At 41.3% G+C, this 20,266-nt stretch overlaps 1 protein-coding gene across 1 annotated transcript in view; it reads right to left on the bottom strand.

Moving 5' to 3' along the window:
- Positions 1–20,266, bottom strand: part of MYOM3 (myomesin 3) — a 508,088-nt gene that overhangs the window by 110,550 nt on the left and 377,272 nt on the right. Inside the window, exons 22-24 of the mRNA XM_085647857.1 lie at positions 18,232–18,388; positions 16,235–16,341; positions 6,298–6,342 (exon numbers count right to left, since the gene is read on the bottom strand). Of these exons, the coding sequence (XP_085503983.1) occupies positions 6,298–6,342; positions 16,235–16,341; positions 18,232–18,388 (309 nt within the window). The remainder of the gene's footprint in view (positions 1–6,297; positions 6,343–16,234; positions 16,342–18,231; positions 18,389–20,266) is intronic.

Below are 20,266 nucleotides of genomic sequence, written 5' to 3'. Positions count from 1 at the left end.
GTTGAGCACATTGATATTTTTTGTCTATAGATAAGAGGCATGCCTGCATACATGGAAGGAGTGCTTACACCCCAGGATCATCATCATCTTCTCTTCGCTGTTATTTGGCTTCCAAAGTGAACAGCACAGTCTTTGCATCTGGGTCTTTGCTTATATTTTAGTCTTCTTGGGCTCTGTGGTCTTTCCCATTTTACCAGGGCACAGGTATGACAAATAGTGAGAGATTTGTTGGAATTTTCTGGGGTCCAGGGTGGGTTTTGGAGATTCCCTCAGTGAGCCGATGTAGTAGTGTGATGTCATGCATGACTAGAGGGCCCATTGCACCCTAACTACTTAGTGTAGGCAGTAACAGCCCAAAATGCTCAGGTCTCCAGAGTGCCATCAACCTCCAACCATGCAGATTATGGCACTTGCCATGCCCTTTCGAGGGGGCCACAAGCAGTCTTTGCACCACTGTCTCCTGTTTAGTTGCTGATGGCATGCCACTTGCAGATAGATGCAGGGAAGTGGGCCAGATCTTGTGTAGATCGTACCAGGTGCCAGTACCAAAACTGGGAGCCCAGTTATATAAATAGTTTCTTTGATGTTGTCCCTGCCTTACATGCTCAGTCCCTGGGTCAATTTTTACTGTCCACCCTTTTAATGTGGCAGCCTAATTTCAGCCATGAGCCCCAGTTGTAGTTATTATAGTGGCACCAGAGGGCGCTTATGGCTAGGTGAGCATTGCGATATGTTCTCTATCACCAATGAAGATGTTGCAGCACTCTTTTGGCATTTGAGTATTATGAGCCTTCCACTCCCCACTTCATATATGTATTCATGCGTATGACCTCTACTGTCCTTCCATGCGCCATTCGGTCTTGCACACCTCAGCTTAATTTTGTTACTTCTTCACCTTGGCAAAGGTAGCCTGCTTCAGTGCCGCAGTTCTCAGGGCCCACGTTCCGAACTTCAAGCAGTCGCAGCAGCTATCTTGTTGATTCAGTAGCGGTTGTGTTGCACACCTTCAGGTCGTTAGCTGTGGTCAGACTTGCACTCTGCTATATGTTCTAGAGTCACTGGGATCAGTGTCTCTCACCCCCAACCTCTGACTCCGCCTCCAATGCACCTTTTCAAAGCTGCGCTGTCCCCATGGCCGGAGGAGTCGGCATACGAACCGACCATCTTGGTCACCAGGAAAACCCCTTAGGTGTTACATATATACCTTTACCAGTATGTGTCTCTGTTGCCTGAGTTACCTGCTCCACTTTTTACTCCAATGGTCAATAAACTTTGTTTTAGATACTTCTCCTTTGTACCATCTTGGGGCTCAATGACTGAGTATCTCTGGTTGCAAAATACTGGTCGCAAATTGCGATCAGTATTTTTGCAATAAGCAAAGATTTTTAGGAACAGACAAATATTAATAGTTTGGTTCTTAAAATTCAGAATCCTAGTGATTCGCAATCTGACCCACCTCATGAATATAAAAGAAATAGATAGCGAATTGAGACTCACTATGATTGGAGGCCATCACAGAAGTGGTGGCTTGCTGGGGCTAGCAGACCACCATGACTGTGGTTGCTTTTAAATAAGGCAACATTTTTTTTAAAATTCAGCCCGTTTTCCGGGGCTGGTTTAAAAAAAATAGGTTTCCTTTTTTAAGTTTGTTTAAGAGTTGGCAGTGGGCACCTTGACCACTTCCTACTCGTCAGCAAACTTTTTCACATCCCCTTAGGATCTCGCCCCCTTTGTGAATGCAAAAACAATTTGATACATAAGATACTGATTCAGTATTTAGAAGGGTCACCAACAATATGTCACTTATAGATACTGCATTGGATTTCATTCAAAACTGATTTTCAGAGTCATAAACTCTTTTTTGATTCCTAAAGTTGGAACTAGTACATAGAAAAAAACATGTTAACAGTCATGAATACTGAATCAGTGTTTGTGACCATTACATTTCTTAGTACTTTTGGCCTTTAATTACTGCCATGACTCAGACGGAGAGGATGTGGCGCAGCGGTCAGGGCTGCTGGCTCAGCAGTTTGGGAGCCTGGTTTGAGTCTTGGCGTAGGCGCAACATCCTGTGATTCTGGGCAAATCACGCAATCTCCCCGTGCTCATGGACAGTGCCTGGATAATCTCACGTGTGATAAACCACGCCATATAAATTTACAAACTAACTTTGCAAACTTAATCTGCAAATAAAGTGTGGAGATTCTTGCCATCTACGCTGTTACTGAATTTATTGTGCATGTATGATGACCTCTGCATGTCAGCCTGACTAAGCAATCAGAACACTGAGACACTGATTCCCTTGAGTCGTAGAATGTTATTTTATTTGTTCCTGACAGTTCGACTGTACAGTCAATTTGATGTCTCCACAAGTAAGCTACAGTGTCTCCCCCTCTACCTTTGCATCCATCACTTAGAAATAACTCCTAATCTCCATGGTTCGTAAAATTCTATTCCCATTCAGACAAACCTTTGTGTAACCCACATTAGAATATAAACTATGTTCAAATATGAGCAGTGTGGTAAGTAACTACTGTTACTGGCAGTGGCGGCTGGGGATGACAAAAAATGGTGTAAAAGCGGGAAGGTAAAAACAGATATTCATTTTTACCTGACTCAATTGTCATCTATTTATCAACCTTAAGAGGATGAAAGGCTGAGTGGGGAGCAGAAGTTCAAACCATGGGGTCAAATACAGATAATCAGCCTTGTCAGAAGGCTTAGTAGATGCATTAGTCCAATGAGCCTTCAGACCCAGCTAAGAGGCAATACGGCTCAACCCCCCACTGAACCATAAGCTCCCATCCACACACTCCCCCATTCTGCCATTCATCCTCTCACTCATTCACACACTCAATCCTGCATTTTCATCCATCCTTCCACTCATTCACCTAACTAACACTACCTCGCGGACTCACTCTTGTACCTTCATTTATTAAAATATATGATTGTAGGCAGCTGGTTATATTTCAGTCAATTCATGGTGATTTAATGGGCTGTCATCTATCCACTGTATCATGCCTAGTCATCCGCTCAGTCACATATTCAACTACTCAAGACCACTCACTAACCTACACACTATACTCACTAACCTATACACATTCAACCATTCATTCACTTTCACTCACCTTACATCAATAACCTACCCACTCCTATCCACCCATGAGCATCAAGCTTCCCACTATCATTCACCCAATTGATATAATCAGTCAACGCATATACCTACACATCCATTCAACCCTCCACATTCAATAACTTTGCTAGCACTGGTTTTATTCTGCCTGCAGATTCCATCTAGATTTCCCACTCTCCCAGCAATAAGCAAATATAACCTGCATTGGGGATAAAACAACCACATGTAGTTGTGGCTGTAAAGAGTTAAACACTGACCCCATTGGTGCTGCAGAGGAGAAAGAGCAGCAGTTAGAAAGTAAAAGAAAAAGAGATGAGAGGGAACAGATTTTTACTCTCTTCTCCCAGCTTACGTGTCTTTGTTTTTGAGGCAGCTACTTATCTGGTCATGTTTCCGGAAAAGGTCATGTCACCACAGCACGATCTAATCTAGGATTCTCGTGTGTGCTCCTACCAATCATAAATAGGTTCGTTTTCTGATTTGAAATACACAAAATAAAAGGTGACCTGACACCACAGACTGATGAAATGTTTGTCTGTGGCGTCTTTTGCATGCTTCCTATGTCCACCCTTTCATATCACATCACATGGTGGGTGTGGTCAGTGAAGCTTGCAGGCCACCCCTCACCCTGTGGGAAGATGATAAAGGGTGGAGTAACTACTGCTGAGTGGCATGCAGACTTGAACAGCCCGGGCTTGGAAGACTGACGTCACAGCGCTTTGAGAAAAAACAAGGGCTGTGCGTGAAAAAGCCCTAGCAGGGATCAATCAGGTACATGCTCACGCAGGCACAGAAGGCCGTCTAAAAATGTGAAACAATTAATACTTTTCGGACGTTCATTTTACTGCCGTTAATTTAAAAAAGCTTATATTAAGAAGCATAAAAGGAGTAGGGGCACAGCCCCTGCGCCCTTATACAGGAGCTGCTGCTGGTTACTGGACCATTTTGAAATGTCAAACACAACAGCCCTTGTGCTGAAGCCCTCCCTTCCTCCTGCAATCAACCTCTCCCTTCAGCTGCTAAGCTCCTGTTTCCTAAGATCTCACTCACAGCCCTTCCAACTGGTATTCAGACCTCTGTCCATGCTCATGGTTGGTAACAATCTAATTCTAGTTAGTGGGGCCTTCCGCATCTTCTAAACCCTTGCATAATTCAAATATCCAAACAAAATGATCCCAATAGTATCCCTCCTCACACCTAATTCCATTGTGGGAGTCCTGAAAATGTCTTCTCTAAAAGAAAGTTGATAGCCTGGCAAATGGGTGGAAAAAAATGGATAATTATGTATGAGAGCCATTTACATGGCGATGATAATGAAGGAATAGAAGGTGCATCCTTTATATGTTTGCCCACCTGAAGGCAATTTATTGCCAAAGCAAATCTGTTTTTAATAACTTTCAAAAAAATGTCTGCATGTAGTCTGAACCAAATTGTTGGCGGTACAATTTCACAATTATTATTTGTGTTTCTTCTGATTTTGAGAAGTATTGGGTTTCCTAGATAAGAAGGATTTTTTTCCTCATTTTCGCTCGTGTGCCATTATATGTAAATCTGATCCATTAATATACTATTATTTATCATTGTCATTTCCTTGGGGAACTCATAATACCTTCTGGCTTATTGGGTCGCGTTATTTTTCCTTGACCATCATGGGTGATAGCTCTTTGTGGATGATTGCCGTTGTCGGGATAGCCAGGAGTCTTAGGGCCATATGTAGGTAATTTCTATTTACCGATTCCTAAATACCGAATTTTACCGATTCGGTACTTAAGAATCGGTAAATAGAATGTAGGTAAACAATCAGTAAATTTTACCAAATCGGTAATATTCGTTATTACCGATTCAGTATTGGTAATAAGGAATACCTTCCCATTCATTCCTTTGGGCTTGGAGGCCCATAGGAATGAATGGGAAGCCATTCACTATTACGGATTCGGTAAATACCGATTCGGTAATAGGGGGAGCATATTCAAGGGTGGCAGGGTGTCACATTGACACCCTGTTGCACCCCTGAATCGTGCATGTGTACACATGTGGTGCACATACATGCCCTAAGGGCATGTATGTCTGCCACATGGCACTTTTAAAAAAGCACAAAATTGCTTTTTAAAAGGTATTCGGTATTTATCACCAACCTGTAGTTGGTGGTAAATAACGAATCCTTAAACCAAAAATGCACTCACTTGAGTGCTCCCTACATAGGATTTAAGGATTCGGTAATTTACCGATTTCTTAAATTAAGGAATCAGTATTTTACCGATTCCTTAAAATAACGAATCGGTAAATTACCGAATCCTTAAATCCAGCCTCCTACATCGCAAAGGGCTAAATACCGGACGGTAACGGGAAATTTACCCATTTTCGGCTGTTACCGACCAGTATTAGCCCACCGACATATGGCCCTTAATCACATCGGCATATCTTGTTGTGGCTTTCGAGAGAGTGCCTACTCTCCTTGCTTATGCTTGCTCTCCTTGAGCTTTAGCCATTGTGGCTTCACCTGAGCTTCCCTGTAAGCATCATTATCTTTGTTACTGTTAATATCAGTTTGCCTGGCTGATGCCTGTTGATCAGCCCTGCCGCACTGTTATAGCTCCTTCATTGACGCACATTATAGCATGTATACAGTGGTGCAGCGAAACTTGAGGGGCCCCCCTACAAAGTACATGGAGGGGGCCCCCACGCTCCAGACCCAGTCAGGAGCTCTCAGGCCTGGGGGCCGCGCCGTGCACAGTGCTGGAGGGGGCCCCCTGGATCTCGGGGACCCCCGGCATTGCAGTGGTTGCGGAGGCTAATGTTACTCCACAGCATGTATATTATCTACTTGATTTGTAAATTCAACCACTCCTGGTTTTAACGTCATCACTTCGTCATCCAAGATGATTATGTCCCCATTAGGACCTTATGTGATTATATCCTTGTCTTCTCTCAGTTCCTTTATTATCAGCATTCCTTACTAAATACGTAGTACACAAACAAGATTTGTAAACTTCTCATCAAGTTATTATCTACAGCCTTTTTTAAGTAAACGTTTTAAGCTGCTTTCTGAAAAGAAAATGTAAACCTCTAAAAAGTGCAATATTAGACCATGCTGTGCAGCCCCGAACCGCAGTTCTATGAAGGTATCACAAACTTGCTGAATTATAGTTACAATAAAAACATACCAGGATTTCTGATCTCGTGGCTGCGACGGAGCAGGTCATCCAATTCTAGAAAAATGAAACAATATTAATCCAAGCAATGACTGAAGTAGTATTTGCTGAAAACTATGTATGTATGGCACAATCACTCATTAGCAAGCACATAGATATAATCAAAGCACAGATCGTGTGTTATAAACAGTCTTTCTTTGTGTTATGTAAGAGTTTTCCCCAAACTCTCCAACTAAGTTGTCATTTAGCATACGTGAATCTTGCACATTTTCATGCCCAGCAATTATATATATGTCATCATGCTTCATGTCTCACTAGTGCAATAAATGCATTACAACCAAGTTTCCATGTTCAGTCAATGTTTTTCAATCTTGGATTATACTTTGATGTCATATCTATTTACTACAGCAGCATTAATAATTGTTAAAGGTTTGCAGATAGCTCTTGCTCTTCACAGATCTAGTACTCTACCAATTTAGCCATCCACAGGAACCTATTATCAGGTTCACCAAAACCATCCAAAAGTGGTACATCTTCTGCCATATACAATGCAGGTGGTTCTATATTAGAGATGACCCATGATTGTCATATAGATTAATTGTTTGCAGTTTTATACAACATAAACCCCACTGTTGGGCCACAAGCAAGCTGATAACATAGCAATGTTGGACCAGCATCCAGTCCGCAAAGCAGGCCACAGAGCTGACCAACAAAAGAAGCCCAAAAACAGAGCTGAATATCTGGGAGCTTAAAACCCCCCTGTGCATATGTTAATCACATAGATTTAAGAGCCAGCCGAGCATGCTGGTATGCCCATATGAAACTACCTATAACATTATTCAATTTCTTAAAGAAGGACGAGGGGATGCGTAGTGGTATAGAGGTAAATAGATATAAAAATTTAGAGAGCATACTCATCCTTATAACGTTAAACCTCCCATAAATACTTAGCGGGAGCCGATGCCAACTACACAATTTAGCTGCAACAGTTTTTTAGAGAGAGTCATAGTTTAATGTAACAATATCATTAACCTGACTACAACCCCAAGATATATTGCACTCTGGGTAACCCCAGTGTTGTAGGGAAAGTATCAGGTTCAAAGTTGACGGTTTTCTGAGTCTTAGCGACATTCAACTTATAGTCTGAGAAGGAACCAAATAACTCAGCCTCTTGCATAATGTGTGTAATATTACATATTCCAGGACTGTATTGGAAAGGGCTGGCAACATAAGGGTATCACCCGATTGGGCCAATTCTGTTTCGGACAAGGGTTCCGCTCTTTTACTGCACTTAAGGACAAATTTGGCCTCTCGCAAAAAACATTCTTTAAATACCTACAGGTTAGGAATTATTTTATACTTGGCAAAAAGTTATTAACAATGTCAAACTCGTTGGAAATAATGGCCGGAATATATACACGTACCAGACGAGGGGCAATCGGCTCAGTCTATCAGAAATTCCTGACTTGTGCTAATGATGATAGCTTACAGGTTGAGGCTAAACTTAGCCGGGTCCTACGGGCTGAAATAGCTATTGAGGACATACAGGAGTGTATGGACGTACTTGATCAAGGGATAACATCGGTTAATTTAAAGTTGCAACAGCATCGGGCTATATATATGTTGTACTACACTCTGGCGGTCATATCTAAGTGGGTTTCTTCTAACGTGGAAAAAGCATTTTGTCCGAAATGTCGGCTATATGCTGCAGACCTTAGGCATATGCTCATTGACTGCCCAAAGCTTGACGGATTCTGAAGGGGGGTCTCTAGTATTCTCAGTTCACTCCTGGGTCCTAATTACCAACTTACTAAACAGAAATCTTTTTTGGGATTAGAAGCGAGGCTGTTAGCGACTGGAGCCTTTTGTCAACTATTGTTATTGTGTGTATCCGTCTATGTATCGCTAGAGCTTGGGTAGATATTATTAGTCCCAGTGTTAATGAATTATGGGTTGTACTTAGACAGGTTTATGAGATGGAACTTGCTTTGGCTAAAGCTAGAGGACCGCACTCTTGGCTTAAATTTAATCGGATTTGGACTGACCAGCTATGTGAGCAATAAGGCATTGTCTACCCATGATGTTTTCTTTTATGTTTCTTACCCATGGCTCTATGACATTAGTTCTTTTCTTTTTCTTATTTTTCCTTTTCTTCTTTCCTTTAACAAACCTGGATATGATTGGTTCTCTCTTTTCTTTTTCTGTGTCTGTAATTGATTTTATTGTAGTCTCTTCGTCTTTCATTGTTGCAAAAGAGAATTTTTGGATTTGTCTACTCTTCTAATGTCATATATATGTAATGTCTGGCTACACTCTTCGAATGTCATATATATATATGTGTTTATATATATATATATATATATATATATAATGTCTGTCTTACTTATGGCTTAAAAAAAAGATTCATTGTTTCAAATGTATTTCATGCACATATGATGATGATGATCTTTTTCTTTGTGGATCAAATTTCAACGACCCTTTTAGAAGAAAAACATTCAAATGCTTGCATCGTAGGCAAAGAAACGCTGAACTCATCAGCAGCACTTTCTGGCAGACATTTGCAAGGTGTAATATAATCTGCTGGAGAAGTCCAACTAAGTTCATATCAAGATCAGGGATGGCTGGTGTTAAGGGGTGAGATGGGCGTTGCCCTGCTACCCTGGGAAACAAAAGTGTGAGAAGGAACACTGAGCAGCTAGCAATACATTGTGCTGGCTCTGGGTGCTCGAATAAGAAACGTGTGAATCTGGGGAGGATGGCCCTTGTCCTTGCATATGCAGTGGATTGGGAAAGAGTTCTTCAACCTGGAGGCATAAATTAGGCCAGTGACAACACACTTGTGGGTGCGGTGTGTGTGTTACTGCAGAAAATACAGTTTTAATTTGGGCATTAGTCACATGACCCAGGGAAGAGTCAGAAGACCTCCATTAATCTCAGTTGCTGGGGGCAGAGCAGGCCATCTGAGACAATGTAGGAGTGAGAATGAATGGCTCTAAATCTGTTTTTAAAATCAAAACTTTCAATTTCATTGCTGGAGGAGAAAAGTGTTCATCTAAAATTGTCATCTCCTTGAGATGTGTAGTGCAGTACTTAGAACTTTTTTTTCACATGGACAGAAAAAATTCGTTGATACCATGAGAAGAATTTTTAATGTGCAAAAGAGAAATGGTTTTAATATGGTTACACGCAGTCTGGTTTGACACATTTACAAATAATGGACTGTAATGTTTCTGAGAATAATTACCAGCAGTGGATAATTTCCAGCAGCATTCCACCCATCACCATTTTTTTCTTCTCAGTGAGTAATCTTAAAAAGAGTGAGTATGCTCAGCCGTGGGTCCAACAGCCTAATTTGACATAGAACTCAAGTGCTACTCACTGAGGACTCCCAACAGGGCTCAACGTATGTGAGGTAGCTTGCATTTCCTGGCAAACATGATGAGAATCATCAGTTTTAGCTGGTCTGTCCCTCTTGGAGCAGGGCCAAATTGATTTGCATATGATTGGTCACTGTCTATAATGGTTTTAGCTGGTCTGTTCCTTTTGGAGCAAAGCCAAAATTGATTTGCATATGATTGTTCACTATCTATAATGGCTCTATGAGCAAAAAAGTAATGAAATGTGTAATTACAAGTGGCTACATTCATTCACACATTTCATGTGTGAATTTTTGTTCCTCTTAATGAATTAAGTGGAAAACGTGAGTCACTAGTACTCCAGCATTCACATCAAACCTTACTCTGATATCTGTAAGCGAGCGATGTAATAAAACAAAAAACAAAGATCAAACAGTAAATACATCTCCAGGAAAATTCTTCTGAGACTAGAAGATTAGGGAATTAAAAGCAAATGATAAAAATGTGTTTAAAAGAAGAAGAAGGAATATTAGAAACTAGAAAATCTGAAGATGTGATAAGATTTTGGTTCAGTATTGGTCAAAGTGTTGGTACATGGTTTACACCACATGCGGCTACAGAAGTTAATTAAAACAGAAACACCTTGACAGCTCCTGGGTAACATATGCAGGCAATCAGTGTATTTAAATGAGATCCTGTATTCTGGAAGCCCATTCAATGCACTTTGTATCAAAATAGTGCATTTTTTAAAGATGTTCCTGATTGGTGTAAAGGGTGTTTCCTCCGATCCAGCAAACAAAACAATTACAGACTGATCCAAAAGACTCTCACTTAATTACTGTCTTGGAAAAGGAAGCCAAATTGGTTGCAACAGTGTTGCTGATCGTCTGATGGAACACATGAGTGGAAACACTTGCATTTGACTCAGCTAGGCTTCAGAAAAGTTCCCCTACTAACAATATTGTAGCAATAATAGAAGAAAAAACCCAGCTCCATTTTTTGTACTTGTAATATGGACTATTCAAGTGCCTTTGATAAATTAGCCATAAACACACTATGAGCAAAGGCTGTGTTTTAGGATATCAATCACTCAGTTATAGCCATATTAATCTGATGCCAGTCCACAGATAGGTTAATTCAGCCTTGGAACATGAGAGTATGTTTTCAGCAAAGTTTGTGATTCAATATGGCCTATAAATAAACACGTTTGCTCCCTTGCAGTTTGTCTATACTCCTTCATCTTCTCTGATACTTTGAGATATACAGCAACTCTCCTTCATTTGCTTTGCATATGCAAACATATGATCTAGTAGATACTATTCTGATTGGATTGCATTGCCTATTAAGTAAATTAGCCCAATTTAATCAGAACAATATATTTGTCTACAATGAAGAAAATATGATATTTGGAGCAAAGAAAAAAGGGTTCATGATGTCTTTGTGGCGTAAAACTCAAGTCAGTGAATTTGTACTAATATTTGGATGGGGAAATCAACTGAACAATATTATCATTTTGACTTTTAAAAATGCTCCACGCAAAGGACACACATTTAGCACAGCACAGTACATACTGATAAAACATTCTAATAAAGTTCATGATTGGCAGTCTAATAGTCTGGCTGTGCAAACCCTTACTGGCAAGGAGAACTCCATAGTATTACATTATTATTAATATAGTCACATTATCAGATGGAGTTTATAGGTTTTTAAATGGAACTACTTGCATCTATATCAGAATATTTTAATCTCTGCCAACTGACACCGTCACAGCTTGGACTAGAAATGTGGTTAATTTTTTTTTAACAGTTGATGATCAAAAGCTGGCGCTACGCCTCACCATGAGTTGTATGGATGATGGCAATACACTAAGATCGTTTACTTGAAAATAAAATTACCAGATGACAATCTCCCTCTGAACATGTAGTGTATGGCATTGAATTTCTCCTGCATGATATGGGAAAAACAAAAAGTAATAATCCATTTAAAAATGTTCACCAATGGTGAAACGGGAAGTTCTTAATTTCTATTTAAAATGTAAGCTAGTTTTGGAATTTCATCAATTCCTTCAGGGAAATTGTTATAACAGGTGAAAGTGTCTCCTTAGAACATGAAACGATGGAACATATAATATGTTAAACACCAATTTTTCTTTTTATTCATGAGGAATTATTCAAAATCCCTGTTCAGGATCAGGAAATAAGAGATTCATACTATAAAAGAATTAACATCTTACTGTGATAGAGGTAGGACTTATAGGATTTGCAGTCAAATCCTAAAATATATATTTACAGTAGACAGGCAGTATTAAGCAGGTAGAATTTATGATGAATTAAAGAAGAACAAACCAAACTGTAACCCTAAACACACAAAACAAACATATTTACAGAACATCTTCAAGAATGAATTACTACAGTAAAACAGCACGCTAGAAGACATAATTTCCAATGAACAATAACTTCAGTTAAAGCATATTTCCCATTCTGTGTCCATCTGTTGCAGATTTAACCCAAATACCCACCCATACATGGGTGAAACTGAATCTGTGTGCAACTGAATAAAGACCCTATACTCTGGCAATTGCTGGTTGATGGTGACCGGCAAACCACTTGTAACTCTATTTTATTTAATCACTTAAAAAGCAAGCTGTTATACCTAACACCCTTGGTGCCGTATTCTCACAAAGGTTTTGTCCATCCAGCCTGTTTTTTGTTTTTGCTGGCTTAAGGACTCTGAGCACTTTACCACTTCTAACCAGTGCTAAAGTGCTTGTGATTTCTCCTTACAAATAGTGAATTTGGCCTACATCTGATTGGCACATTTAGTTCATGTAAGTCCCTAGTATATGGTACTGCATGTACACAGGGACAGTAAATTTAATGTTACTAGGGGGCCTGCAACACTCACTATGCTACCTAATAAAGTAGCACTTTAAATGATGTTTCAGGCCTGCCACAACAACCTGTAGTGCAGTTTTAAACTGCCCTTTCGAACTGGGAAAATAAGCCTTTTGCCAGGCATAAACCTTCCTTTTAAATACTTGTAAGACTTCCCCAAGGTAGGTCTTCAAGGCTCGTAGCGCACTGTGCATGGTATTTAAAAAGTGGGATATGTGGGGTTAAGTTGCACATTTACCGGTAGTGAAAAAAATATAAAGTCATTTTTCACTACTAAAAAGGCCTATCTCTCCCATAGGCTAAAACTGTGTTACCTTATTTTAATGAATATGTGCTATCTTTGGATTTTAGATTACAATTTTGAAAATGTAACTTTTAGATAGGTGGTTTTCCTGGCCTCGTATTTCTGAGGCCTATTAATGGTTACCCCAATAAGAATGCATATTGGGTCCAGAGACTAAACAAATAAGACCTAGGTGTAGCTAGGAGAGTGCCTTCCTGACAGGATGGCTGGGACAGAGCTGTACCCTGCCCCATATACACTTCAAAGGGTTTTGCCTCCAGCTCACACAAAGGAACCTGATACCAGGCATGCACTTCCTTTTGTCATACCAGATAGTTAGGAACTCTGATCAGGGAAGGGGAAGAACTTTTTAGGGACCAGATTTCCCTCCACAAAGGCTGGCACCAGGTGTAAAAAAAAACCTTTAGGACCCTTCTTCACTACACTTTCTGGAACTATGGAAGATCCAAAAGGACTGCCCTTCTGCCAGAAGGACTGCTGTGTCACTTGAATGACTACCTTGCTGCTTGAAGGACTGCCTTGTTTCTGAAGAAGGACTGGACCTGCTTGCCTTAATCCCAGGCTATCCAGGGTGACTCCAAGAGTCAGTAGGCTGATTGCCTGTGTAAGCTACAGGTGCACACGCTTCCAGAGTCATCCCTGCAATGGCCCAGCTGCAACGGGACCTGCCAGGACCTTCCTGAGCCCTGCTGCTGGCCTCTGCTGGAGGAGTGAAGCCTGATCCACAGGGGGTGCCCCCCAGGCCCAGGATCCTTGGCTGGCATTAGTGGAAGCTCTTCCAAGAAGAAATAGGTACAAATCCTGAAGGTGGGCTCCTCGCAGCCTCCATCAAGGTGAATGGAACTCTTGTCCCTGGACTAGAGAAGATAACTTTTCAGCGAAAAATACCTATTCCCTGTGTCCGGCCCACACCGTCAACCTGAACTTGTGACTTTCCCCCAACCTAGCACAACCAGAGGGCGCTTTGTGCTTTCAGGTATTATTTTCACTAAAAAAATGTAGAACAAAATATCTCTGGTTCTACTAATTGTTTTTTTTTATCATTCTGGTATCATTTTTGTTTTTAAACTAACTCTATTTTTCTAAATTGGTTTGGGAATTTTCTTGTGTTGTGTTTTTACTTTATTGCTCTTTGCGTACTGAATAAATACTTTCCACATTGCCTCTAAGTTAAGCTTGACTGCTATTGTGCCAAGCTACCAGAGGGTTAACCACAGGTTAATTTAGTGACTTTTGTGGGTCACGCTGACAATAATTGTGATTGTTGCCTGAGTGTAGTTTCCACCCCCTTAACCAATAACCCAAATTCTTACACAAGCTACTTTGATGACTCGCCACCTCATGCCTGCCTTATAAACTTCTTCCTAGGGTTTGATATGAAAGAATTCTGCACTTCATGCAACAAGAGATACTTCAGCATGCTGGTGTAGTATTTCTCACCTCCTGCAGAATGTTCAGTGCAAAGGGTGGATTCAATTACTCAACTGATCTTTGGAAATGATAATTTTTCATCTCTATGGGTGAGATAGATGCACCTTTTCTTCCAGCAATGACTGGGGAAGTTCATTCCAGAGCCACTGATAGATAATACCGCCTTTTGAGAGTTCTTTTAATCTTCTGGGGAACAAGGTACCAGCTCTTCATAAACCTGAGGAACCTTCACAGATAGTAATGTACTGAAAAACCCTCAGGTAACAGGGAGGTAGGCCCCAATATTCCTGATAAAGATTGATACAGCCTTGAAATATCTCCCCTGGAGACCTGCCTACTGCTCCTCCGATGACATGCCATTGACACATGGACAAATTAAGGGGCAGATTTACAAGCCCCTTGTGCTGCCAGTGTGTCACTTTTTGTGACGCACCGGCAGCGCATTTTTCTTTCCCATATTTACAAGGATAGGAAAAGCCATCCTCCGTGGCTTTTCCTGTCCTTGTATATACGGCCCCTTCACACGCAGCACTTTGCGTGAAAGGGGCATTCCATGGGTGTTGCTGTGGGTGTTCCCACACAACACCCATGGAACCGGACACATTTCCAGATTTACAAGAAATCGTAAATCTGGAACTACGTCTGTATGCTATGCCTCCCCAGGGGAGGCGTAGGGAGGCGCAATGAGGAGAAATGTATTGATTTCTCCTCGTTTTTTTCCTCTTTTTATGCGTACTGCATTTTGCAGCACACATAGAACAAGGAAATAACCTCTAATGATTGTTTGTGTACAGGAAGGTGTCCCTTCCTGCACATAAACAATCTCCCCACAACGCAGGCATCTTTGCACTTTGGTGCAAGGGTGCCTGTGCCGAGGCATGGCAGCAGTGTGTGCACCAGCGCAGGGGAGAGCACAGAGATTCGACATATTGTTGTAAACATGTCGCATCCCTGTGCTTTGAAAGTGACTCAGTGCGGCGCAGCCAAGTGGCCTGCGGCACGCACTGAGTCACTTTCCTTGTAGATCTGGCCCTCAAAACGCAGGATCTTAATGAAGGCCGGCTTGCAGGGGTGTAGCTTCAGTAGGGGTGTTACACCCCCCCAGAAAAATGTATGTGCTGATAAATAGTGATTTCACCAGGAATTTTCACATTAACACCAACAAAAACACACAATTCTTTCTCTCTCTCTTGGAAGTCCTCGAAAATGTTGGTTATTTTGCAAAATATTGTGTTTTCTCTCACTTAGTACTCCTATCAATCTGCATTCCTCTCCCTTTACTCTGCCCATTAGGCCCCTCTCATGCACCCTGCTTGTTGTATAATGTATTATAACATTATATGCCAGCGAGATTTGTTGGGAAAATTTGAAGCTCACCTCCCCCAATCTTACTGACCAAGCTACGGCCCTGCAGGCATCTCTCAAATCTTTGCTCGGCTCAGGTCTTAAAAGTTCACGCCGGGCCTCATGTGTAATGAGCACCTGTTTCTAAATTAAGCATAACACAAATGTTCTCAGGGAAGGCTAAAACAAGTCAGCACCAGTATCTAGTGCCATCTAGTGGTGTTAACTATACTAGCTGCAATGAAGAAACACGAGCAGGCTTGCCTCAAAATCTATTAACAGATTTTGCAGCACTACAGGCCTAGACAAAGTACGAGTTTGGGGAATAATACCACTCAGCCCCCTCTTCTGACCGCCCTGTCTGAAGATAACAGCATATAAATAATGTATTCCTCAATCTGGCATGCAGGGTGATGTGCGCTGCTGCAACAGCCTTCATACACCTGTGCCTGCATGGCACTGCTGTTGTAGCGTCCCATCTAAATGTTGATCTGGTTAGGAGAATGCAGGATAGACAGCATTAGGAGCCACCGAGGAGTGACTCCTGTTCAGATCACGTGCTCAAAATAATTGATAAAATTCGATCTACACACAGATACAGTTCCAGAGGTGGTCCATACCTTCTTTTGTTAATGTACGGCTGGCAGACACTCCATCTGTGTTGGGCACCTCCACAGAATATGTGCCCAGATCTTTGGCTGAGGGCTTTATGAATTTCATTTTTGAGCTTAAAAAACAGAGAGTAAGGATATAGTTTTAGTCACTAGAGTATGACAGAGAAATCACTTCTTTTACCTTGCAAATATTGTCTGACGCATCACGGGGAGACACACAAAAGCCTCTGCCCTTCCCACATACATGATCACAATGCCAGTTTCAATAGAATGTATAAATCTCCATGTCATAGACGTAAACCTATGATTTTCTTAGGTTTACATATTTTCTAGATTTATAAAATCTCTTTGTGTACGTCATGGAGATCTATGCTAACCCTAGATTTCCTGGTATATTCCTGGTTCTGTTTCCTGGTCTCCTAGGTGTGCTCCAACAGATTGCCCACACAGAATTCACATGGTTTAAATATACCATCGCCAACTTTTTCAAAAAAAATTCTCCATGGGAAGAGCATTTTTCTATTCATTTCTTGCCCTGCACACCTATAAAATATGGATGCGTACCTACTTATTTCTTAGAATTGGGCCACATCCTTTACATGTATGTCTGGAAAGGAAAGCAAGTTATCATAAGAGTCCAAGTATAAATACTTATTTTTATCTTTATGGGAAATTTTCCTGGACATCTCAAAACTATATAGCTGCTATGTTATATTGGCCTTTTGAGTTACATTTTTCCAATCAACAGTTGCGATCAGGCCGTAGAAGATTTAGCTAGCACTTCATTTGCCTTTCTGCTTACTCTGGTAAATGGTTAAATAAGAAAAACATTGTGATGAGAAAAGTATGTTTAAAAAGTGATACATTGTTGAGCATAAAGTTGGAAGTTGACCACCACAGAGGCAGACAATAAGGAAAGTGGAATGAGGTGAAAATAATGTACGTGGTTTATGGCTGACATGGAGAGAGACTGGGCAATATAGCTATCTCATTTATAGCAATCTATCATTGAGTCTTTTGTTGTATGAACTTTAATGATCCATCCTTCAGAGGGGCGCCTTGATAGCTCTTTAGTGTCTGGTTACAATAAATCTCATAATATATGTTCATAATTATTAATATATAAATTACAATTGTGCATTTTCAAGAAAAATGGTGTACACCATGAATTTATGTAGGGGTGGGCGGAATGTTCTGTTTCGCCCGTAGAATTAGAGGAATTTTTGCCACTCTGGGTTACTCTTTAATATGGAGTTCTGGCCAAATTCCGGCCATTTTTATCCCGCAAGCCTCCAGAATATGCGAGCGAGATTCGATGTCCCCTAGCGTAATTTTCTAAAGCGGGCAGTTGCCAGCATTTGCGAGTGGTCATGGTGGGAAGGCTGCCGTTTGAGTAGATTTGCTGCTGAGCAAGTAGATTTTCTACTTGAGCGGCAGCAAAATCAACTCGAATGGCCTCGCACTCTTGAGTCTTGCGCAAGACATGATGCCGTGCGTGCTGATTTTCCAAGCTGCTCGCACAACTGGTGCTAAATTGCAGTGGGGACTGCATATTTTCTGCCCATTGGCAGAATTCTGTGGAATATTGCAGAGTTTTTCTGTAACTGCGTGGAATTCTGTGGATTGAAACGCCTCACGTTCTGCCCACCTCTAATTTTATGCCTCTTGCCCAAATATAAAACGCGCCTTTAGTTTGGAAGTAATTTCCATTGTTACTAAAGAATTACTGAAGCCAAACTGTTCATTAATAAAACCATAAAGTAGTCAAACAAATAGTAATCTTTTGATTAATTCCCTATTCATCCCTATAGAAATAATAAAGATTTACTTGCACTTATATTTTCTAAACAATAAAATAATTGTAAGTGCACATACAGTGTCTGATGTTTTCCCAGATCAGTGTTTGATTCCATTGATTACCCATAATCTTCCACTCTCCCACTTCGACATGTGTGGTCACAATCCCTTATAGTGTTATGTTTACACAGAGTTGACATATTTACTTGTTATCTTTATTTTCCATCTTCACTCGATTGGGTTTTGGAGGTTCCTGGTAATCCTTCGTCCAGATGAATTCAGGAGAATCTATTGGTTCCGGGTTTTCAAATGACATGTAAATGTATCCTTCCTCATCGACATCGAGTTCTATTTCATTTGTGCCTGCGTGAAAAGAAGCATACTAACATTGGAACCAGGTCAGGGTATTCCAGCCTCTAGCAGTGAAAATATTGGGAACATTAGCTATCTATACTTACTAAAGTTTAGCTGTCTTTTTACTGTGTTAACAGTTAAATCTCACCCTAGTCAGAAAGATAAATCTAGTCGGTCACCAACCTGAACAATTATTTTGTTGCCATTACCTGCAAGACCAAAACATCAAAAGCTGCGAGAGCCCTTGAGGTTTGATCATAATGGAGTCTTACTTCCTTCCCTGCTTCCAAAACGGACAAATAGTATGTACATTTCTATGCATGTCTGCAGTGCTGAATTTGCTAAAACAATACAATGTTCAGTGGTCCACATTTTGTCTTAGCAGCCCTCTGTCGACACTGCCAAATGAGGGGACTACTAAATATCATGGTAGCTTAGTCTAAATTCCACCTATGCCTTTTTCTTCATACACAGTACAGTTCCTGTCTCTTTATCACACTCTTGAAGGTGGATTTTTGTACCTGTTCCCCCTTTGTCACTATTTTCTAATCTTCCTCTTCCTTCTCCAACTTCTTCCTTTTTAGGTCTTGCCTAGCGTTGCAGTGCATGTGCTGCTCCTGCGGCGAGACCGAAAGTGAGAGAGGAGATTTCAGAAAGGGACTTGAAGCCCCGCCCATCATTTTCATTGGATCGCGTCAGCGTTTATGCTAAATGCTGGCTTCCTATTGAAAAGGATGCTTTTGGGCCCCCGCCCTTTCTCCCTTTTTGATGGTCCATCCGAACTGGGTCGTCTTCTTCACGGCTGTCGTGAAGCACTTTCTTATCTTTAGGTGGGGCCATCTGTTTCTAATTAGCATGGCCTTAGCGCGGCCATGCTAATTAGAAACAGATGCCCCCCCCTAAAGATAAGAAAGTCTACAGTACAGCATTGTTCCAGATTGTAAACGTGGCTAAACATGGCTTTAGACTCGGGACCCTGGCATCGTCTTTCCAACACTGCCGACGTGTAGGGGGGGTGTCCTGCGCTTAACTCGGCCGACACTCACTGCCTGCACCACAAGGACGCTCTGTTGACATTTAGAGACTTGAGAGGGGAAGCTGCATTCTTTTTTTAATTTACTGGAGCAATATTGTGGTATTTTCAAAGTATTAAGCTTTCCTTCCACGCAGGACTGCCTCGGTTGCTTTGCTACAGAGGAGATGGGGAAGGGGTGATAGACTCGGGCCCCTGGCGTCGTCTTTCCAACACTGCCGACGTGTATGGGGGGGAATGTCCTGCGCTTAACTCGGCCGACACTCACTGCCTGCACCGCAAGGACGCTCTGTTGACATTTAAGGACTCGAGACGGGAAGCTGCATTCTTTTTTAAATTTACTGGTGCAATATTGTGGTATTCTATTTATATTTTTTTTTACTGGGGTCTAGTTTATTTTTGGCATTATTTCAATAGTATTTACTATTTGTACCTGGACTTGTGACCTGTATTTTATTTTTTATTGTTCGCTGTGGGATTTCTAGGCAAACTGCTTTTTGCGAGGATGGGTCTTCTTGGGATATTTATATATCAGTCATAATTTGGGTGCAATGAGACCCCTATACCCCTGAGCTCCGGTGCCACTGTACCTGCTGCACAGACATCTGAGACCGCGGTTACGTGAAGTCGTGCAGTGCAGAATGCACAAGGTGACCCTCTTGGCACGAGGCTAACAGTTAACTTACTGGAAGTGAAAGCAGAGGTCGGGTCATTCTTTTAATGAGGTACAGTATAAACCCAGGGGGCGTGTCCGGAGACAATGAACAGAGGTCAGACCTTACTGAAAAGATCTGTTACCTTGGTAACCGGCCTTAACTCCTCTGGAAGCATCAAAAAAAGATGGCTTTTTTTAA

The sequence above is a fragment of the Triturus cristatus genome, chromosome 3_2 (assembly GCF_964204655.1).
Source record: "Triturus cristatus chromosome 3_2, aTriCri1.1, whole genome shotgun sequence".
NCBI classification, from domain to species: domain Eukaryota; kingdom Metazoa; phylum Chordata; class Amphibia; order Caudata; family Salamandridae; genus Triturus; species Triturus cristatus.
This window is presented reverse-complemented; position numbering and strand designations above follow the sequence as displayed.